Here is a 19937-nt window from a genome sequence, read left to right on the forward strand (position 1 = left end):
AAGTGATAATGGTTTGGGAAGAGATTTTGTTTAAAAAAAAAAAAAAAAGCAAAAAAAGAAGGGGAAAATAGAAAGCTACCTAAGATAGAACATGGTATTGGCTATGGCCTGACTCATGGGCTTTCAGTGCTTGTTTCCATTTGTTGAATATTCTCATTCTTTCTCTCTCTCAGAAAACCATTATATGTTGAAGTGTTTCAGCTACTATTTTGTCTGTTTTTCTATTCTCTTTGTCAACTCTTCCCCCCGCCCCCAATGAAAGCCATGTCAAATTAATCACTGTCAAATTAATCATTTATTTTTAATGGAAGGTATGCCACGACTGTAAAGCAATAAAATCTGAGGTGGACACTATGGAAACTGTTTTTGCTAAAGAATAGCAAGTTGAACAGTAATCAAAAATAACAGATTTTAGTTAAAAATGAATACTTCTTTCTCTTTCTGTACTTTTAAAAAACTCGCTGTTATCTAACCTGAGTTTATATACATAAATGACCAAAAAAAAAAAAAAAACCAACCATGACTCTAAACTTGCACTGATGAGGCAAGTAGGTAAACATGAATTCTGAATTGTTACTGAAAGTACTCATGTTGTTTCCTGTGGAGTATGGGAGGAATAGGGCTCCTGAGCTTGCACTGGGATCCAGGGTCTCTTTTTTTATTTTATACCTATTCTTAGACTCAGAGCCAGTGATAATTTTGTTCTTCTATTGTCCTTAATAAGCTTAAAAAAAACAGGTCACCAAAACTGAAATAACTCTCAATTTCATATTTCATTCTCTATTGGTTTGTGTTTTTAAAATATATACGTATACTGTTTTTAGAATAAAATTTTATCCAGAATCAAAAAATTAAAGAAAATGAGAGAGAGAGAAACCCTAGAATTTAAATGGCAAGATAAAGCTATACATATGGATTACTTTCATACTGACAATATTAAGGTTTTCACCAAATAAAATTCCAACTAACTTGAAACTCACTTACAAAGGATTGAGGGTTTTTTTTTTCTTTTATGAAAACAGAATTAAAATCCCTTCATGTTCTAGATACACATTCAGATCCCATGAACCACACTCTTTTTATTTGGTGGTAGAATTGCTTTCTTTTTATCCCCCAAACTTCCCACTTTTTCACAGAAACAGTGTGAAGTGCATAGCCACACTGCCTACTGCAATGTAGAACACCAAGGCAAACCTACCCTATGTCTACCAGCTCTACTCTAGGAAACACTTTCCTGGCTCTAGTTTTTCCAGGAAGCTTGTCAATGTGAGATTCGCCCCTACTGTAGTGGGTGGTTTGTCTTAGTTCTTTGTAGTTGGTTTGGTTCTCCTCACTGCTCCAGCCTGAGATACAGAAGGACTAAAGAACTGCGCATTTAGGATGTACATTGCCATTGATCACAGACCTTAAGAAAGCATTCAAGAGAGGTTTGCTCTACATGTGGATACTATAAGCTAATAAAAAAGAGATTAGGCATCGTAGTATGTTAATAAATTGAAAATGTGGAGTAGAGGAATTTATGCATTTGAGTTAAACCTGCTCCCTCAGTATCCAACTGTTGTGGTTTTGTTTTTGTGTTAAGTGACAACATATTTATGTCAGAAACTGTGGTTTTCTTGCAGATGTTCCTACGACAAAGGGTAACAGGAATATATTTACTCTGGTTTTAAAAAGACACTGTAAAGAATATTCTTTTTTATAATTTTTATTGGCATTTCCCATGATTATAAAAAAAATCCCATGCTAATTCCCTCCCTCCCCCCAATATTTTCCCCTTTGAAATTCCATTCTCCATCATATTACCTCCCCATCTCAATCATTGTACTTACATATATACAACATGAACCTATTCAGTACCCTCCTCCCTTCCTTTCTCTTCGCTTTATGTCTCTTTTTTTAACTTACTGGCCTCTGCTACTATGTATTTTCATTCTCATGCAGAAGCCCAGTCATCTGTAGCTAGGATCCACATATGAGAGAGAACATGTGGCGCTTGGCTTTCTGGGTCTGGGTTACCTCACTTAGTACAATACTTTCCAGGTCCATCCATTTTTCTTCAAATTTCATAACTTCATTTTTCTTTACCGCTGAGTAGAACTCCATTGTATAAATGTGCCACATCTTCATTATCCACTCATCAGTTGAGGGACATCTAGGCTGGTTCCATTTCCCAGCTATTATAAATTGAGCAGCAATAAACATGGTTGAGCATGTACGTCTAAGGAAATGAGATGAGTCCTTCGGATATATGCCTAGGAGTTCTATAGCTGGGTCATATGGTAGATCAATGTTTAGCTGTTTTAGGAACCTCCACACTGATATCCACAATGCCTGGACCAGATTGCATTCCCACCAGCAGTGTAGAAGGGTTCCTCTTTTTCCACATCCCCACCAACATTTATGATCATTTGTTTTCATGATGGTGGCCAATCTGACAGGAGTGAGATGGAATCTCAATGTAGTTTTAAACTGCATTTCCCTGATGACTAGTGATGTAGAACATTTTTTTAGATGCTTATATGCCATTCGTATTTCTTCCTTTGAGAATGCTCTAGTTAGCTCCATGGCCCATTTTTTGATTGGCTTGTTTGATTCCTTATTACTTAACTTTTTGAGTTCTTTGTATATCCTAGATATTAATCCTCTATCAGACATATAGCTGGCAAAGATTTTGTCCCATTCTGTAGGTTGCCTCTTTGCTTTTTTCACTGTGTCCTTTGCAGTGCAAAATCTTTGTAGTTTCAGGAGGTCCCAGTGATTAATCTGTGGTTTTATTGCCTGAGCAACTGGGGTTGTATTCAGAAAGTCTTTGCCAAGACCAATATGTTGAAGGGTTTCCCCTACTTTTTCCTCTATCAGTTTCAGAGTTTCAGGTCTGATGTTAAGGTCTTTAATCCATTTGGACTTAATTCTTGTGCATGGCAAGAGAGAAGAATCTATTTTCATCCTTCTGCAGATATATACCCAGTTTTCCCAACACCATTTGCTGAAGAGGCTGTCTTTTCTCCAGTGAGTATTTTGGGCATTTTTATTGAATACCAGACGGCTATAGCTACTTGGGCTTACATCTGGGTCCTCTATTCTGTTCCACTGATCTACATGTCTGTTTTTGTGCCTGTACCATGCTGTTTTTGTTACCATGGCTCTGTAGCATAGGTTAAAATCAGGTATGGTGATAACACCAGCCTTACTTTTGTTGCTCAGTATTGTTATTTTAGATATTCGAGGTTTTTTATGATTCCAAATGAATTTTTGGATTGTTTTTTCTATTTCCATGAAAAATGCCTTAGGAATTTTAATGGGCATTGCATTAAATGTGTAGATTGTTTTTGATAAGATTGATAATATTGATGCTTCCAATCCAGGAACAAGGGATGTTTCTCCACTTTCCAGCATCTTCTGCAATTTCTCACTTGAGTGTTTTAAAGTTCTCATTGTAGAGATTCTTTACTTCCTTGGTTAGGTTTATTCCAAGGTACTTTATTTTTTTTTTTATTCTTTATTTTTTGATGGAACTGTGAATGGGAGCAATTTCTCATTTCATCCTCTGTGTGTTTGTTGTTAGCATATATGAAGGCTACTGAATTCTGTGTATTTATTTTGTATCCTGCAACATGGCTGTAGGCTGTAGGTTGTTATCAGCTCTATTAGTTTGGTAGTAGAGTCTTTAGGGTCCTTTATTTATATAATCATGTCATCTGTAAATAATGATAACTTGATCTCTTCCTTTCCAATATGTATCTCTTTTATGTGTGTCTCTTGCCTTATCCCTATGGCTAAGACTTCCAAAAGACTATTAAATGAAAGTGGGGACAGTGGACACCCTTGTCTTGTTCCTGATTTTAGTGGAAAAGATTCCAGTTTTTCCCCATTTAGTAATATGTTGGCTGTTGGCTTGTCATAAATAGCTTTTGTTATATTGAGATATGTTGCTTCTATTCCCAGTCTCTGTAGGACTTTTATCATGAAGGGATGTTGGATTTTGTCAAATGCTTTCTCTGCGTCCAATGCTCATACAATTTTTGTCCTTCAATCCGTTTATATTATGTCTTACATTTATAGATTTTTGTATATTGAACCATCCCTGCAACTCTTGGATAAAGCCTACTTGGTCAGGGTGAATGATGTTTTTGATATACTGTTGTATTCTGTTGGCCAATATTTTGTTGAGAATTTTTGCATCTATGTTCATGAGGGAGATTGGTCTGTAATTTTCTTTTTTTGTTCTTTGCCTGGTTTTGGTATCAGGGTGATGCTGGCCTCATAGAAGGAGTTTGGTAGAATTCCTTCTTTTTCTATTTCGTGGAAAAGCTTAAGAAGCAATGGTGTTAGCTCTTCCTTAAAGGTCTGGTAAAAATCAGCAGTGAATCCATCTGGGTCTGGGCTTTTTTTAGTTGGGAGATTATGGATAACTGTTCAGATCTCCATGTTAATTATAGGTCTATTTAAGTGATTAATCACATTTTGATTTCATTTAGGTAGGTCATATAAATCAAGAAAATCATCCATTTCTTTCAGATTTTCATACTTTGTGGAGTATATGCCTTTATACTATGTCCCTATGATTTTTTGAATATCTCTGGAATCTGTTGTGATGTTACCTTTTTCATCTCTGACTTTATTAATTTGTGTCTCTTCTCTCTTTCTTTTGGTCAGATTTGCTAAGGGTTTATCAATCCTGTTTATCCTTTGAAAGAACCAACTCTTTGCTCTTTGCTTCATTAATTCTTTGGATTTTTTTTTTTGTTTCTACTTCATTAATTTCTTCCCTAATCTTTATTATTTCTTCTGGTCTACTGATTTGTGGTTTGCCTTGCTCTTTTTTTTCCAAGGCTTAGGGTGAAACATTAGTTCGTTTACTTGTGACCTATATAATTTCTTTTTTAAAATTTTTGTTTGGTTCATTTTTATTTATTTGAGTGTGACAGAGAGAAAGAAACATACACACACACACACACACACACAGAGAGAGAGAGGGGGGGGAGAGAATGGGTGTGCAAGGGCTTCCAGCCACTGTTAACGAACTCCAGACACGTGCACCCCTTTGTGCATCTGGCTAATGTGGGTCCTGGGGAATCGAGCCTCGAACCAGGGTCCTTAGGCTTCACAGGCAAGTGTTTAACTGCTAAGCCATCTCTCCAGCCCTCTAGTTTCTTAATATAGGCAGTTAAAGCTATAAATTTACCTCTTAGAACTGCCTTCATTGTGTCCCAGAGATTTTGATATGTGTGTTCTCATTATTGTTTGACTCTATAAATTTTTTGATTTCCATCTTGATTTCATCATTGACCCATTCATCATTTAGTAGTGTATTGTTTAGTTTCCATGATTTTGTGTATGCTCTATAGCCTTTCTTGCTACTGATTTGTAGTTTAATTCCATTGTGGTCAGATAGAATGCAAGGAATTATTTCAATTTTCTTGAATTTGTTAAGATGTGCTTTGTGTCTTAATATATGGTCTCTTTCAGAGAATGTTCCATGTGCTGCTGAAAAGAATGTATATTCTGTAGCATTTGGATGAAATGTCCTGTATATATCTGTTAGGTCCATTCCTTCTATGACCTCATTTAGTCCAGATGCCTCTCTGTTTATTTTTTCCCGGGATGACCTGTCAATTGATGAGAGTGGGGTGTTAAAGTCACCCACCACCACTGTGTTTGGTGTTATCTGTGACCTTAATTCTAACAGTGTTTGTTTGAAGAATTTGGGAGCCCCCATGTTAGGTGCATATATGTTTAGGATTGTAATGTCCTCCAGTTGGAGTTTGCCCTTAATCAATATAAAGTGACCTTCCTTATCTTTCTTGACTAACGTTGGACTGAAGTCTACCTCGTCAGATATTAGGATAGCAACCCCTGCTTCTTTTCTAGGCCCATTGGCTTGAAACATCATCTTCCAACCTTTCACCCTAAGATGTCTATCCTTTGTAGAAAGGTGAGTTTCTTGGAGACAACAAATTGTAGGATCCTGCTTTTTAACCCAGTCTGCAAACCTATGTCTTTTCGTTGGGGCATTGAGGCCATTGATATTAAGAGATATTATTGAAAGGTGTGTATTTATGTTTTCCATTTTTTTTGTTGTTGTTGTGGTTCTGGTTCTACCTGTGCTCTCTTGTGTTAATTAGTATTTGAGTATTGCTTGTTTTTTCTATATTCCTTATATGTGTGCTTTTCCTTCAGCATGGAGGAGTCTATCAAATATTTTCTGTAGAGCTAGTTTTGTCTTCAAATACTCCTTTAACCTGCTTTTGTCATGGAATGTCCTTATTTCTCCATCTATTTGAATGGATAGCTTTGCAGGATAAAGTAACCTTGGTTGACAGTTGTTATCTTTCAGAACTTGGAATATATCACTCCAAGCCCTTCTGGCTTATACAGCTTGTGTTGAATAATCTGCTATGAATCCTGATGGGCTTGCTTTTGTAGGTAACTTGATTTTTCTCTCTAACTGCTTTCAATATTTTTTCTTTGGTTTGTGTGTTTGGAAGTTTGATTATAATATGGCGAGGAGAGGTTCTTTCCAGGTTTTGTCTGGCTGGGGTTCTAAAGGCTTCCTGTATCTGCATTGGCACCTCTTTCCCACTTTGGGGGACGTTTTTTTTTTCTATGATTTTGTTGAAGACGCCTACTATGCCTTTGGAGTGGAATTCTTCTCCTTCTACTATGCCCTAAATTCTTATATTTGATCTTTTCATAGTGTTCCAAATATCTTGAAATTCCCACTCATACTTTTCTATAAGTTTGTCTTTCTCTTTGTTGGACTGTATTAGATCTGCCACCTGGCCTTCTAGCTTAGATATTGTGTCCTCTCCTTCATCCATTCTACTGGTGAGATATTCTACAGAATTTTTTATTTCATTAACTGTGTTCTTCATTGCTAGTAATTCTGACTGGTTTTTCTTTATTATTTCTATTTCCTTATTTATGTCTTGTATTGTCTTCTTTATTTCATGAAATTGATGTCCTGCATCTTCTTTCATTCCTTTGATTTCCTCTTTGACTCCTTTCATTTGTTCTCTGACTTCTTTGAACATATGTACAATCATTCTTTTGAAATCTTTCTCAGGCATGTCCTCGAACTCGTTCTCACTGGGGGTCATTTCTGATGCATTAATACTTTTAGGTGGATTATACCTTCTTTCTTTTTAGTGTTTCTTGTGTTTTAATGTATATATTTTTGCATCTTGGATTAAGTTAATGCTTGGATTTGCTAGCTATCTGGGTATTCTTAGCTGTATCAATTGATTTGATATTATATATTTTCAGGGTAGGAGCTTAAGGTTTTAGGTGTGGCTCTTAAGACTCTCAGAGTATTGCCGGAGCCTGCCAGCTGAAAGGGTTCACGCCTGATGGGGAGTGAGGATTAAGGAAAGACAGAAGAAAGAGTGAAAGAATGGACTCCAGTCCAGGGCTGAAGCCAGGACTGAAGACCTGGTTTATTTCACAGCATTCCTTTTTATATCTTTTTACAAACAGATTTTCCATAGACAAAGATTTTATGAGCTTTACAAGTTCCTATCAAAAAACCTTCCTGTTACAGAGTTTTTGTATTTCAATTATTTCTAAGTACAAAGGACCAGCCAAATGGCTGAGGATACCTAATCTTGCTTACAGGTAGGCTGGTATAGTTTTGCTAATGCCTTGCTGCCAGATGGCTTCCTGACACTGCAGATACACAATCTTACTTGTAGGAAGGCTGCTATAGTTTTGCTAATGTCTTGCTGCCAGAAGCCCAGAGCTATGGATACAAGTCCAGCCAAAATGGCTCCCAACATTTCCCCCTTTTTTATTTAATACTTTTATGAACTGGGGCCCCACCGGGCCTCGGTGCAGAAAGACTGTGTCTGTCCTAGGTCGTCCTCTACGATATTTAGGCCTTACCCGTCATTGGTACCTGAATTCCATCATTCATGCCCTGTCTTAGGTTGGCCTAACTCGAGAGAATGTTACCCGTCTTTGACTACCAGCCTCTGCAGGGGCTTTAAGATAATGTCTCAGGAAACTGAGGTCGGGTCTGTAGCTGTAGCCTATGTATTTCTGCACGGATATCCATAATGGATCTCAATAGGCATTTAACGAGTATGGGCAGCAGACACAGAATAAGCAAAAGACAAACACCTGTAGCAGCAAAGCTTCCTACCCAAGAAGTGAGAGAATTCCATCCAGGCAAGGCAGACTTAAAAGCAGATATTAAGTCATCAGCAGCTTTAGCTGCATCAAAAGTAAGATGATTATTTTGCAAAGACAAAATCTCTGAATGTAACTGAATCAGATCCAAGGAAATATTATCATTATGCCAAATACCTCTTAGATGCATTTTTATCTTTGCCCAATGCTGTTGACTGTCATTATATTTTTTAGAAGTAACACAGATCCATTGAAAATCTACATGACACTCGAAACGAGTTCTAACTTTCAAACCTAATATCTCCTCACCCAAATATGTAACCTCATCATACAGAGCATCTATTTTTTCTTCCAGTTTTCTATCTATATCTACTTGAGTTCCCAGAGAAATAGAAACATTTTTGGATAAATCATTAACAAAATGTGCAGTTTGAACTTCTTGTGACAAAGCAACAGCTGCAGTAGTAGCAGTAGCTAACAATGTAATAAAAGCTAGGATGCCTGCAATTACTAATCCTATCATTCTTTTTGGTCTACTTAAAGTATTCTTTACTTCCTGTAACACCTGTATTCCCTTGTCAGAATACCAAGGCCTAGTTACATTAACAGGAATCATGACAAATGCTGGTTGCTTAAAAATCATAACTCTATTAGAGGACAATTTTGAAACACAATTAGACAAAGTACAATTGTTACATGTAACATTGAACATTTCCTCAGCCCATGTAATATTTATGTCTCCCATTAACATAGCATAGGGTGGAGTAACACAAGCCATGACCCTTCTCTTTGGGAGGGAAGAACTGTCACTCCTGGGGGAGGTGACGCTCACTCCTCCCATGGCTGCAGCAACTTTCCATAAGTAAATCTGTTGGAAGCCCTCATCAGACCACCAAAGTCCAGCAGAGAGTCCACCAGTCCAGTCATTGTTTCATTTACCACTCCCTTCTGCTCCAGGATTTCCTGACCAGTCCTTAATATGCCTTTTAGTTCCAGAGATGTTACACATGATGTAAGCAGTCCCAACACACCTTTTTCAATGCAAAGACCTATTATACCAAGGTGATTGTCCCTCACAGGGGGCAAAAGCATCTGGTGACTCAGCTCCCTCTGACTTGATTCCCTGAGGGGAGCCAAATAGAGACTTGTGAAAGAGAACCTTGACTTGCCTTCTTTCCTTTATCTGCTGAATGCTTTACAATCACATTCCTTGGTTTAATTTTTAAACATCCAGTTACTTCTGTTTTAGTTAGGCATATAGGAATACCAGTGCCATGACCAGTATAATTGACTCCAAATTTCCGATGAGCCTGCATATTCCTACTGAATGGTGTGCCTAGTAAACGAGTATTGTTTACCAAGACTATAATTTCTCTATCTTCCCAAGTTGCTGGATGTAAGATGGGTGGGTCAGGAACATAAGCCCAATACAGCTCACTGTGGATCATCGGGAGTTGAAACCACATCATCAGGAGCAGAGGCATCACTCTTCTGATGTTCAGTCCCTGTGAACCGGACAGCCTCTCTGGCAGCCACCTGGCATTATCAGCATCCTGTGGGAAAACACAAACATACCCTCTTTCCCATATTAATACTGGGTCAGGTCGATGCCATTGTCCACCAATGGGGTCCTTCCATCTAACCTGAGCATAAGTGTCCAATGTCCTAGGATGCCATAATCTGTCTGCAGTAGAATGACCAGATGCATCCACATCTAAAAGTTTAAAATAAAGAGTACATGATTTAAAGCATTCTGTGGTGACCAAGGATATAACTCTCCCTTTTTTATTTTTTGTAATTGATTTTTTAAAGATCCATGAGCACGTTCAACAATTCCTTGTCCCTGAGGGTTATAAAGTATACCTGTTTTATGAAAAATAGATAATTGAGTACAAAAGCGCTGAAAAGATTGACTACTGTAACCTGTACCATTATCTGTCTTTATAATTAATGGCATACCTGCTATAGCAAAACATTTGATGCAATGCGCTATGACATGTTTAGTAGCTTCCCCAGTCTGTGCTGTAGCCATCAGAAATCCTGAGTAAGTATCAATGGATACATGAACATATTTTAATTTTCCAAATTCAGGAATATGAGTTACATTCATCTGCCACAGATTATTTGATTTTAATCCTCTAGGGTTTATTCCATACTGAGGAACTGAGTGATATTCAGGACAGGTATTGCATTGTCGCACAATTTGCCTAGCAGCTTCTCTAGCAATTTGAAACTGCTTTCTTAAACTTTGACTATTTTGATGATGTAAATTATGAGATCTTTGAGCTAATTCCAATTGAGATATACCTATGATCTGTGTGGCTTTATCTGCCAAATCATTTCCCAATGCTAAAGGACCTGGAAGGCCTGAATGAGCTCATATGTGACCCACAAAAAAAGGATGAGAACGAGCATGTATGCATCTCTGTATTTGACTAAACAAATCTTGCACTTGAGAATTGGCAGTTTCAATACAAGATACAGTTTCAAGTACCTGTAAAGCTCTAGCAATATATTGACTATCAGTATACAAATTAAATGGAGTTGCAGCTAAAACATTAAATACTGTAGCTACAGCTCTAAGTTCCACTATTTGAGCTGACGCCTGAGGAGTAAAAAATGAATAAGACTGTTCTTGAATAACATATGCTGCTTTGCCATTAGAGGATCCATCTGTAAACACAACTAAAGCATCTTCAATAGGCTCTGCCCTGACTGTGCAAGGGAAAATGAAGGGATGAGAATTTGCAAATTGCAACAACTTGTCTTTAGGGAAATGATTATCTATAACATCAGGGTAATTTGCAAAATCAATAGCCCAAGAGTCCACATTTTGAAATAGCCAATCTACTTGTTGCTTTGTAAAAGGAATCCCTATAATAGCTGGTTCCTTACCAAAATATTTTCTGGAGTTTACTCGAGCCATTTGAATTAAACAAGCTACTGCTTCATAATAAGGAGTCAACACTCTAGCAGGAGAAACAGGTAAATGTAGCCACAATAGAGGTCCTTCTTGCCATAAAACTGCAGTTGGAGTATGTTCAGTGGCCAGAACATATGCAGCCCATCCCCGAGAATAATCTATATATTGAATTTGTTGTTTTTCAATAGCTTGTTCTACTAAGGCTAATGCCTTACGTCCCTCATCTGTTAACTGACGTACAGACTTTGGATTTGGATCTCCTTTTAAAATGTCAAAGAGAGGCTTTAATTCTCCAGTACTAATTTTTAAATGAGGTCTAAACCAATTAATATCTCCCAAAAGCTTTTGAAAATCATTTAAGGTTCGTAACCCATCCTTCCTGAGTTGAATTTTTTGAGGGAATATGGTTTTTGGATATAATCTGTGTCCTAAATATGAATATGGTGGCTCAGTTTGAACCTTATTAGGAGCTATAATTAATCCTTGCTCTTTTAAGGCTCCCTGTAAATGCAAGTAAGCTGTTAATAATAATCCCTCTTGTTTGAATGCCAAAAGAATATCACCCATATAATGAATAATATATACCTGAGGGTAGGCCTGCCTAGTCTTTTTTACAGCTTGAGCCACAAACTTTTGACACAAGGTGGGGCTGTTAGCCATACCCTGGGGCAATACTTTCCAGTGATATCTTTTCATAGGCTCCTTAAAAGTGATAGACAGCACACTAAAGGCAAATCTTTTACAATCTTTAGGAGCAAGAGGAATAGTATAAAAACAATCTTTTAGATCCAATATAAGTTTATAAGTATCTTTAGGAATAGCTGAAGGCATGGGCAATCCCGGTTGTAAAGTTCCCATCAATTCCATTGTTTCATTTACCTTTCTAAGATCCTATAATAACCTCCATTATCCAGACTTCTTTTTTATTACAAAAATTGGAGAATTCCAAGGTGAATTTGAAGGGGTAATATGACCGCTTTCAAGCTGCTCCTGTACTAACTGCTCTGCAGCCTGAATTTTCTCAGCAGTAAGAGGCCACTGATCCACCCACACAGGGTCCCCACTCTTCCAAGTTATGGGATCTGCATGAGGTACAGGTTGTCCAGTGACCCCCTCTAAAAATACCCCAAGCCTGCCCTTGGAGGCCTAGGCACTGGTGATACAGGTTCTAGCCACCCTTGTCCATTCTTGCCCAAACCTTGAGTTGGCAAGAGCCCCTGATTTAACATTTGATTAGAAACAGTATCATTAGGAGTATAAAGATAAATTCCCATACAACTCATGACATCCCTTCCCCACAGGTTTACAGGTAAACCTGGGACAATATATGGCTGAAAAGTTCCTCTATGTCCTTCTTCATCTCTCCATTGTAACAAATCACTGCTCTGTTCTGGGCTTTGAGTCTGCCCTATTCCCTGCAACTGAGTCACAGAGAATTGTTTAGGCCAATTAGGAGGCCACTGACCAGCTGTAAGCACTGAAACATCAGCTCCTGTATCTAATAAACCCTGGAACTTTCTTCCATTAATATACAAAGTTAATTCTGGTCTCTGTGATCCAATGGCCTGGATCCAGTAAGCATCTGAAGAACCAAAACTTGCATCACCTCTTTTGTCCCTTTTACTAGCATTCTTAGTTTGCAATTGGGGGAGCAATATTAATTGTGCTAATCGCTGTCCCTCATTGATTACTGATATTCCTCTAGGTGAATGCGTCATAACTTTAATTTCCCCTTCGTAATCAGAATCAATCACTCCAGGTGCTACTAAAATTCCTTTCATGGTGGGGCTACTTCTCCCTAACAGTAGCCCAACAGATCCTTTAGGCAATGGCCCATAAACACCTGTTGGTAAGGCCTGCATTCCCATCTCTGGTGCTAATACTCTACAGGAACTGAGGTCCAGTCCTGCACTGCCTGGGGTTGCTCTGCAGAGGTCCTGAACGGATTGTTTTGCTGGGGGATAAAGTTCTGTAGCGCTCCATAACATTGTTGCGGGGCCTGGAGCGGGCCCCTCCCCCCGTTTCCCTGCAGGAGAAGATTCCCCATATGATCATATTTAGATTTACATTCATTGGCCCAGTGTTTGCCTCTTTTACATTTTGGACATAACTCTGGTTCCTTTCTGGGTGAATCATTCTTTTGCTTCTGAGGACATTGTTTCACCTGATGTCCCATTTTACCACATCCAAAACAACTCCCTGGAGGAGCATTAAATTTTCTCTTATTACCTTTTTGTTGCTGAAAAAGAACCTCCTTTACTGACTTCCCTTGAAGGGCGGCAGCCAAGGCTAGCCCTTGTGTATAGGATGGACCTATGTCAGAACATAGACTAATATAATCAGTTATGTTCCCCTTTCTCCTATATGGCCTCAAGGCCGCTTGACAAGCAGAGTTAGCATTCTCATAGGCTAATAATTTTACAAGTGCAAGTCCTGCTTCAGAATCTCCAACCAGTCTGTTAGCAGCCTGTAATAATCTATCCACAAAGTTTTGATATAATTCATCAGGCCCTTGCCTAATTTTTGACAAATCTTCAGTCCCCTTCCCATTGGATGGAAGTTTACGCCAAGCCTTTTTAGCTTGTGCATTAACCTGAGCATAAACACCTACATCAAACTTCAATTGATTCTCAAGTTCCCGAAATGGTCCCTCTCCTGCCAGCATGTCAAAAGTAATAGGTACCCCCTGATCCTTATTCACCTCAGCAATAGTCTGACAGTTCTCCGTATATTCTGTTTTCCACAATAAATAGTCTCCCCCTGACAAACATGCCTTTGCTACTTGTTTCCAGTCCCCTGGAGGGAGTGCCTCAAATACCATAGAGTCTATGATAGCAAGTGTGAAAGGAGCTGTAGGGCCATATTGCACACAAGCTGCTTTTAATTCCTTCAACCGCTCAAAAGATATAGGGCTATGAGATCTTACTTTATCCCCTTGACTATCTTTTTGTTCAAAAACAGGATATACATCAAATCCCTGCATATCTTCTCCTATTTGTGCTGCTCCTGCAAGAGTGGATTGCAGGGGTGAGACAGAAGGCCGAATCAAAGATACAGGATGAAATTCACCCTCAGGTGTTGACACTACCGCAATAGTGGGAGGTTTTGTTACAGCAGAAGGATTGGGAGTGACTGTGTTTCCTGGAATGCGCTTTCCCTGAAGTTGCTGTACTTGTAAAGACAGTGATTTAACCATTCTTTGCAAACGTTGCATCTCCTCTAAATATTTTTCTTTCTGCTCATCCTCAGATTTGGTAAAAGTTAAAAAAGATAGGAAGTCTTCCTCTTGGTGACCTTCTGTCACCTCCTCCTCTACTTTTGCTTCCTTATCTGAATCTGAATGATCAAGGCAACATTCTTCTCTTCTAAATAATAACTTAGATTTGGACTCTGGTTCCTCAGGTGAAATGGAAGGCTTAATTTCATTTTCTAAATTCACTCTGGGAAGCAGTCCTTTGTCTTTAATTGTACCTGATCTAACTTTATCTCTTTCATGTCTAGGATCTAAACTATCTCTAACTAAAGCCCACAAGTTAAAAGTTTCCACTGGTACCTTACTTGGCCCGTGGGTATTATAATAATCTTGAAGCTCAGCCCCTACCCTTTGCCAGATTTTTAAATCAATAGTTCCTCCTTCTGGGAACCAAGGACAGACTTTTTCTATAAATTCCAAAAAGTTACTAAGTTGCGTAACATATTTTTCAGCATATGTACAAAAAGCATGCTACTACTACCTTGTCCCATTTTTACTTATTATTACTCTTACTTATTATTACTCACCGCTCCCTTTTTTCTTTTTCCGTGTGCGCTCTTTTTCAATCCAGCAGTGTCCTTCACTGTATCCCCGTCTTCAGGCCACACGTTTGGGCGCCACTTGCCGGAGCCTGCCGGCTGAAAGGGTTCACGCCTGATGGGGAGTGAGGATTAAGGAAAGACAGAAGAAAGAGTGAAAGAATGGACTCCAGTCCAGGGCTGAAGCCAGGACTGAAGACCTGGTTTATTTCACAGCATTCCTTTTTATATCTTTTTACAAACAGATTTTCCATAGACAAAGATTTTATGAGCTTTACAAGTTCCTATCAAAAAACCTTCCTGTTACAGAGTTTTTGCATTTCAATTATTTCTAAGTACAAAGGACCAGCCAAATGGCTGAGGATACCTAATCTTGCTTACAGGTAGGCTGGTATAGTTTTGCTAATGCCTTGCTGCCAGATGGCTTCCTGACACTGCAGATACACAATCTTACTTGTAGGAAGGCTGCTATAGTTTTGCTAATGTCTTGCTGCCAGAAGCCCGGAGCTATGGATACAAGTCCAGCCAGAATGGCTCCCGACAGAGTATCTACATAGGTGCTCCTAGGGGTTGAGTTTGCCTGCTATGGGAGTATTCAAGTAGGCTGAGTGGAATAAAATACAGGTAGATTCTAAAAGTTAACTAAACACTACACATTCAATCAAAAACAGCCCCAAGTATGTATGCAAGAGCAGTTATTATAACAACCAGATCCTCTAGCAACAAAGAGGTTAAGATTTCTTGTCTGTTGAGGTATCCAAGTTTGTTTGTGACCAAGTGAGATCCTTCCCTCATGCAATCCCAGTGACCTTGGATGATTTTGGTCTCAGTCAAGGTACTGCTTTCATTGTCTGGCTGCTGTTCTGATTTCTGGAGCTCGGCACTGGCTTTTCCTGCAGGGCAAACCGAGCCTGGAAACTGTGGCCCTGCAGATCAGCACCACTGCTGCTGGTACTGCTGCTGCTAAAGCTGCCTCTGATGGGTCTGTTGCCACTGCTGCTGCCTCTGCAGCTGCTGCAGTAGCTGCCACTGCTGGAGCCACTGCTGCTGTTGAAGCTGTTCTTCTGGGTCCACCACTGCTGCTGCCACTGAAGCTACTGCAGCTGGGTCTGCCGCTGCTGCCGCTACTGGATCTGCTGCTGCTGGGGCTGCTACTGGTGCCAGAGCCACTGATGTTGCTGCCAGACTCTGCTCCTGTGTGGGTCCCGCTGTAGGCTCGTTGGCATTACTGGGTCCTGGGACTGCTGCTCTGTTTGCTGGAGCTGGGCTCAGGTGGTGGGGGAGGGGAGGGAGCCACAGCTGCTCTGGTTCTCTCGTTGCTCCACGTGTTCTTCTACCTCATGGTCTGCTCCTCTGTTGCTCACTGCCGCTCTCCCTTCATGTTTCCTGAGTTGCGGTGAGCTCCGGTGTTTGTGGAAGCTCCCTGCACCTGGTTTTTCCTGCGGCTGGAGCCGAGCCTGCTGGCTTTCTGGTGCACTGCTGCTGCTGCTGCCACAGTTGGTGGAGCTGCCGAGGCTGCTTTTGCCGGCCTGTGCGGGCTCTGGATGCTCTGGATGCTCTGGATCTCTACTACTTCTCCACTGCTGCTTCAATTTCCTATACACCTCACTTTTTAGTAAAAGTGTGTATTTTGCTGAGTTTTTTTGTTCTCCCCCCCCCCTCCAGGCTGCTTTGGCATGGTAACTATGCCACCATCTTAACTGGAAGTCCCCTAGTACACTCTTCAAGAATATTCTTAATGCTGATCTTAAAACAATACAGAAACCACCTGTGGCAGTCTTATTTCATTGATGCACTCTGTTAATAACTTGAGTTTTATAACATGGCTACAAATTCAGGATGCGAACATAGTAGCAGCCAGTTTCTGTGTGTCTTATAGGGAAAAACAAACAAACAAACAAACTCCTGCTTTGCTTCTATTGAAGGACTTCCAGGATTACATGTCTGCTCCTGAGCTTGGTTTTAAGTATATGTATCCTTTGCTTGTATGTTGTATTAAGAATAAGGAAAAGAAACCCTTATTGTGGAGCATGTTGGCATTGTCCCCTTTATTTTTTATTTTTTCTCTTTAGGGGACATAGAAGCAAGTTATTCTTTTTCTGTATCTTTATTCCTTTTGCAAACATTTGGTTTAAAAATGGCTTTATAAAAGAGCTTTTATAACCCCCCCCCAATAAAAAAGACTGTGATATAACTGTGAGGCATTGTGATGTCACAGTTGAGCAATGTGCTGTGACAGTGGACCTTGTGAGGTCATAGTTGTGTACTATATTGTCACAGTGGGGCTTTGTGATTTCACACTTGGACATTGTGATTTCACAATTGAACATTGTGACAGTGTGGTATTTTGATGTCACAGTGAGGTATTTTTGTATCAGTGTAGTGCATTGTGAAGTCACAGTTGGGCACTGTGATGTCACAATGGGACTTTGTGATGTCACAGTGTAGACTTGTGAAATAAGAGTTGGGCTTTGTGCTATTACAATAGGTTTTAAGTATCAGACTGTAATTTCAGAGTGGGGCATTGTGAAGTAAAAGTGGGTAGTTTTGATGTCACTATGGGGCATTTTTATCAGATAATGGGCATTGTCATGTGACAATTGTGCATTGGGTTTCACTGTCAGGTATTGTAATGAGACCATGTGACACTGTGTTTTAATATTGGGGTGTGTAATGGTACAGTGGGTCATTGTGATGTCACAGTTGAGCTTTTTGATGTGACAGTGGGGCATTGTGATGAACACATTTGGTATTATGGTATATTGGAGCATTGTGATGTCATATGGGTCATTGTCATGAGACAATGAGTTACTGAGTTGTCACAGGTGGATATTGTGATGTGGCAGTGGGGTATTGTGCAACATTGTAGTAGGACAGTGGGGCATTATGTCACAGTGTTGCTTTGTGATGTCACACTGAAGCATTGCAATATCACAGTGAAGCATTGTGATATCACAGTGGGGCATTGTGACATCACAATGAGGCTTTGTGATGTCACAATGGAACATTATGATGTTACAAATGGGGTTCTGTGATGCCACAGTGGGACATTATGATGAGAGGGTGAGACATTTTGATGTTATAGTGGACCATTGTGATATCATAGTGAGGAATTGTGATGTCACACTGGGGCTTGTGATGAAACAGTGGAGCATTGTGATATCACAGTGGTGCCTTGTGAAATCACAGTGAGGCTTTGTGATGTCACACTAAGGTATTATAATGTCACAGTGGGCCTTGTGTTGTAACACTGGGTTATTATGATGTGACAATTGGACATGATGATGTAACAGTGAAACATTGTGATGCATCAGTGAATCATTGTGATATCAACATGGGGCATTTTCAAGAGACTGTAGTACTTGCTGATGTCACAGTAGGGCATTGTTGTGGCACAGAGGACCATTGTGATGTGACAGTGGGGTATTGTGATGTGATAGTTATGTATGGTGATATCACATTAATGCACTGTGATGTGATAATGAGGCATTGTGATGTCACAATTGGTCATTGTGATGTGACAGAAGGGTATAGTGGTTTCACAGTAGATCATTGTGATGTGACAGGTGGGGCATTATGATGAGACAGTGAAGCATTGTGATTAAAGAGTGGGACACTGACATGCCAGGTGGACATTGTGATGTCACAGTATGTTACTGGCATATCACAGTTAGGCATTGTGATATAACAGTTGGAGATTGTGATGTTATTGTGAGGAATTTTAATGTGACATTGGGCCTTTGTGATGACAAACTGGGATTTTGTGATGTCACAATGGAACATTGTTATGTCACAGTGGGGCATTGTGGTATGACATTGGTATTTTATGATAGTGCAGTGGAATATTGTGATATCACAGAGGGGCATTATGTCACATGGGGCATTGTGATGTCACAGTGGGACACTGTTGTCACCTTGGTACATTTTTCTGCCAAAATTGGACTTTGTGATTTGATAGTTGGGCATTAGGATGTCTTAATTGGGTACTGTGATATGATAGTGAGGTACTGTTGAGGTAGTGGGGCATTATGATGAGACATTGGGACATTGTAATATCACAGTTGAGCACTGTGATTTGATAGTAGGTTATAGTGATGTCAAAGTGGAGCATTGGGATATCACAGTGAGATCTCATAATTTCAAAGCATTGTATTGTGATTTCACATTAGGGCATTGTGATGAAGCAGTTGAGTACTATAACGACATAATGTCATAGTCCACAAATGTCATGAGACAGTGGGTCATTCTGATGTCACAGTTTGGCGCTGGGATAGTTGGCCATTTTTTTGAGGCAATCCCAATATGCTGGTCTTTTTTTTTTTTTTTTTTTTTCAGAGAGAGGAAGGGGAGAAGGAGCAAGAATTGGCATTGTAGGGCCTCCAGCCTTGACCTTGTGCACTTGAACCCTATGTGCCTGCCTTCCATGGAAACTTGAGAGTCAAATATGAGTTCTTAAGTTTCACAGGCAAGTGCCTTAACCACTAAGCCATTTCATAAGCCCCCACTGTGGTTTCGCAGTGGGGTAATATGATGTCACACTTGGCTATTTGGTTTGACAATTTGACATTGTGATAGCATAGTGGAACACTGTTATGTCACAGGGTGCCCTTGTGATTTGACCATGGAGCATTGTGATGTCACAGTAGGGCATTGTGGTATCACTGTGGGGCATTCTATGCCACTGTTAGACATTTTCATATGACATGGACTATGTGATGTCACAATTGGGCAGTATGATGTTACAGTAGGGTATGGTGATGTCAGAGTGGAGCATTGCAATACCATAGTGGGGAATGGTTATGTCACATTGGGGCTTTGTGATGTCACCAGGGACACTGTAATGTCACAGTAGGCATTGTGATGCAACACTTTGGCATTGTGTTGTGATCATTGTATATAGTGATATCACAGATGGGCATTGTGATGTCAGAGACAGAACAGTGATTTCACAAAGGGACATTGGGATGAAACAGTTGAGTACTATGATGTCATATTGACATAGTGCATTGCGATAGGACAGTGTTGTGATGCCAAAGTTTGGCATTGTGATATGACAGGGGATTACAATATCACAATGGAGCATTGTGATATCATA

At 39.7% G+C, this 19937-nt stretch overlaps 1 protein-coding gene across 1 annotated transcript; it reads right to left on the bottom strand.

Annotated features, from left to right (window-relative positions):
• Nucleotides 1-12926: 12926 nt before the first annotated feature.
• Nucleotides 12927-14264, bottom strand: LOC123457590 (endogenous retrovirus group K member 10 Gag polyprotein-like). Its single transcript, XM_045141438.1, has one exon. It carries the CDS (start codon nt 14262-14264, stop codon nt 12927-12929), a length of 1338 nt encoding a protein of 445 aa, XP_044997373.1.
• Between the last annotated feature and the right edge of the window lie 5673 nt (nt 14265-19937).

This window comes from Jaculus jaculus, unplaced genomic scaffold (genome assembly GCF_020740685.1).
Source record: "Jaculus jaculus isolate mJacJac1 unplaced genomic scaffold, mJacJac1.mat.Y.cur u26, whole genome shotgun sequence".
Lineage (NCBI taxonomy): Eukaryota > Metazoa > Chordata > Mammalia > Rodentia > Dipodidae > Jaculus > Jaculus jaculus.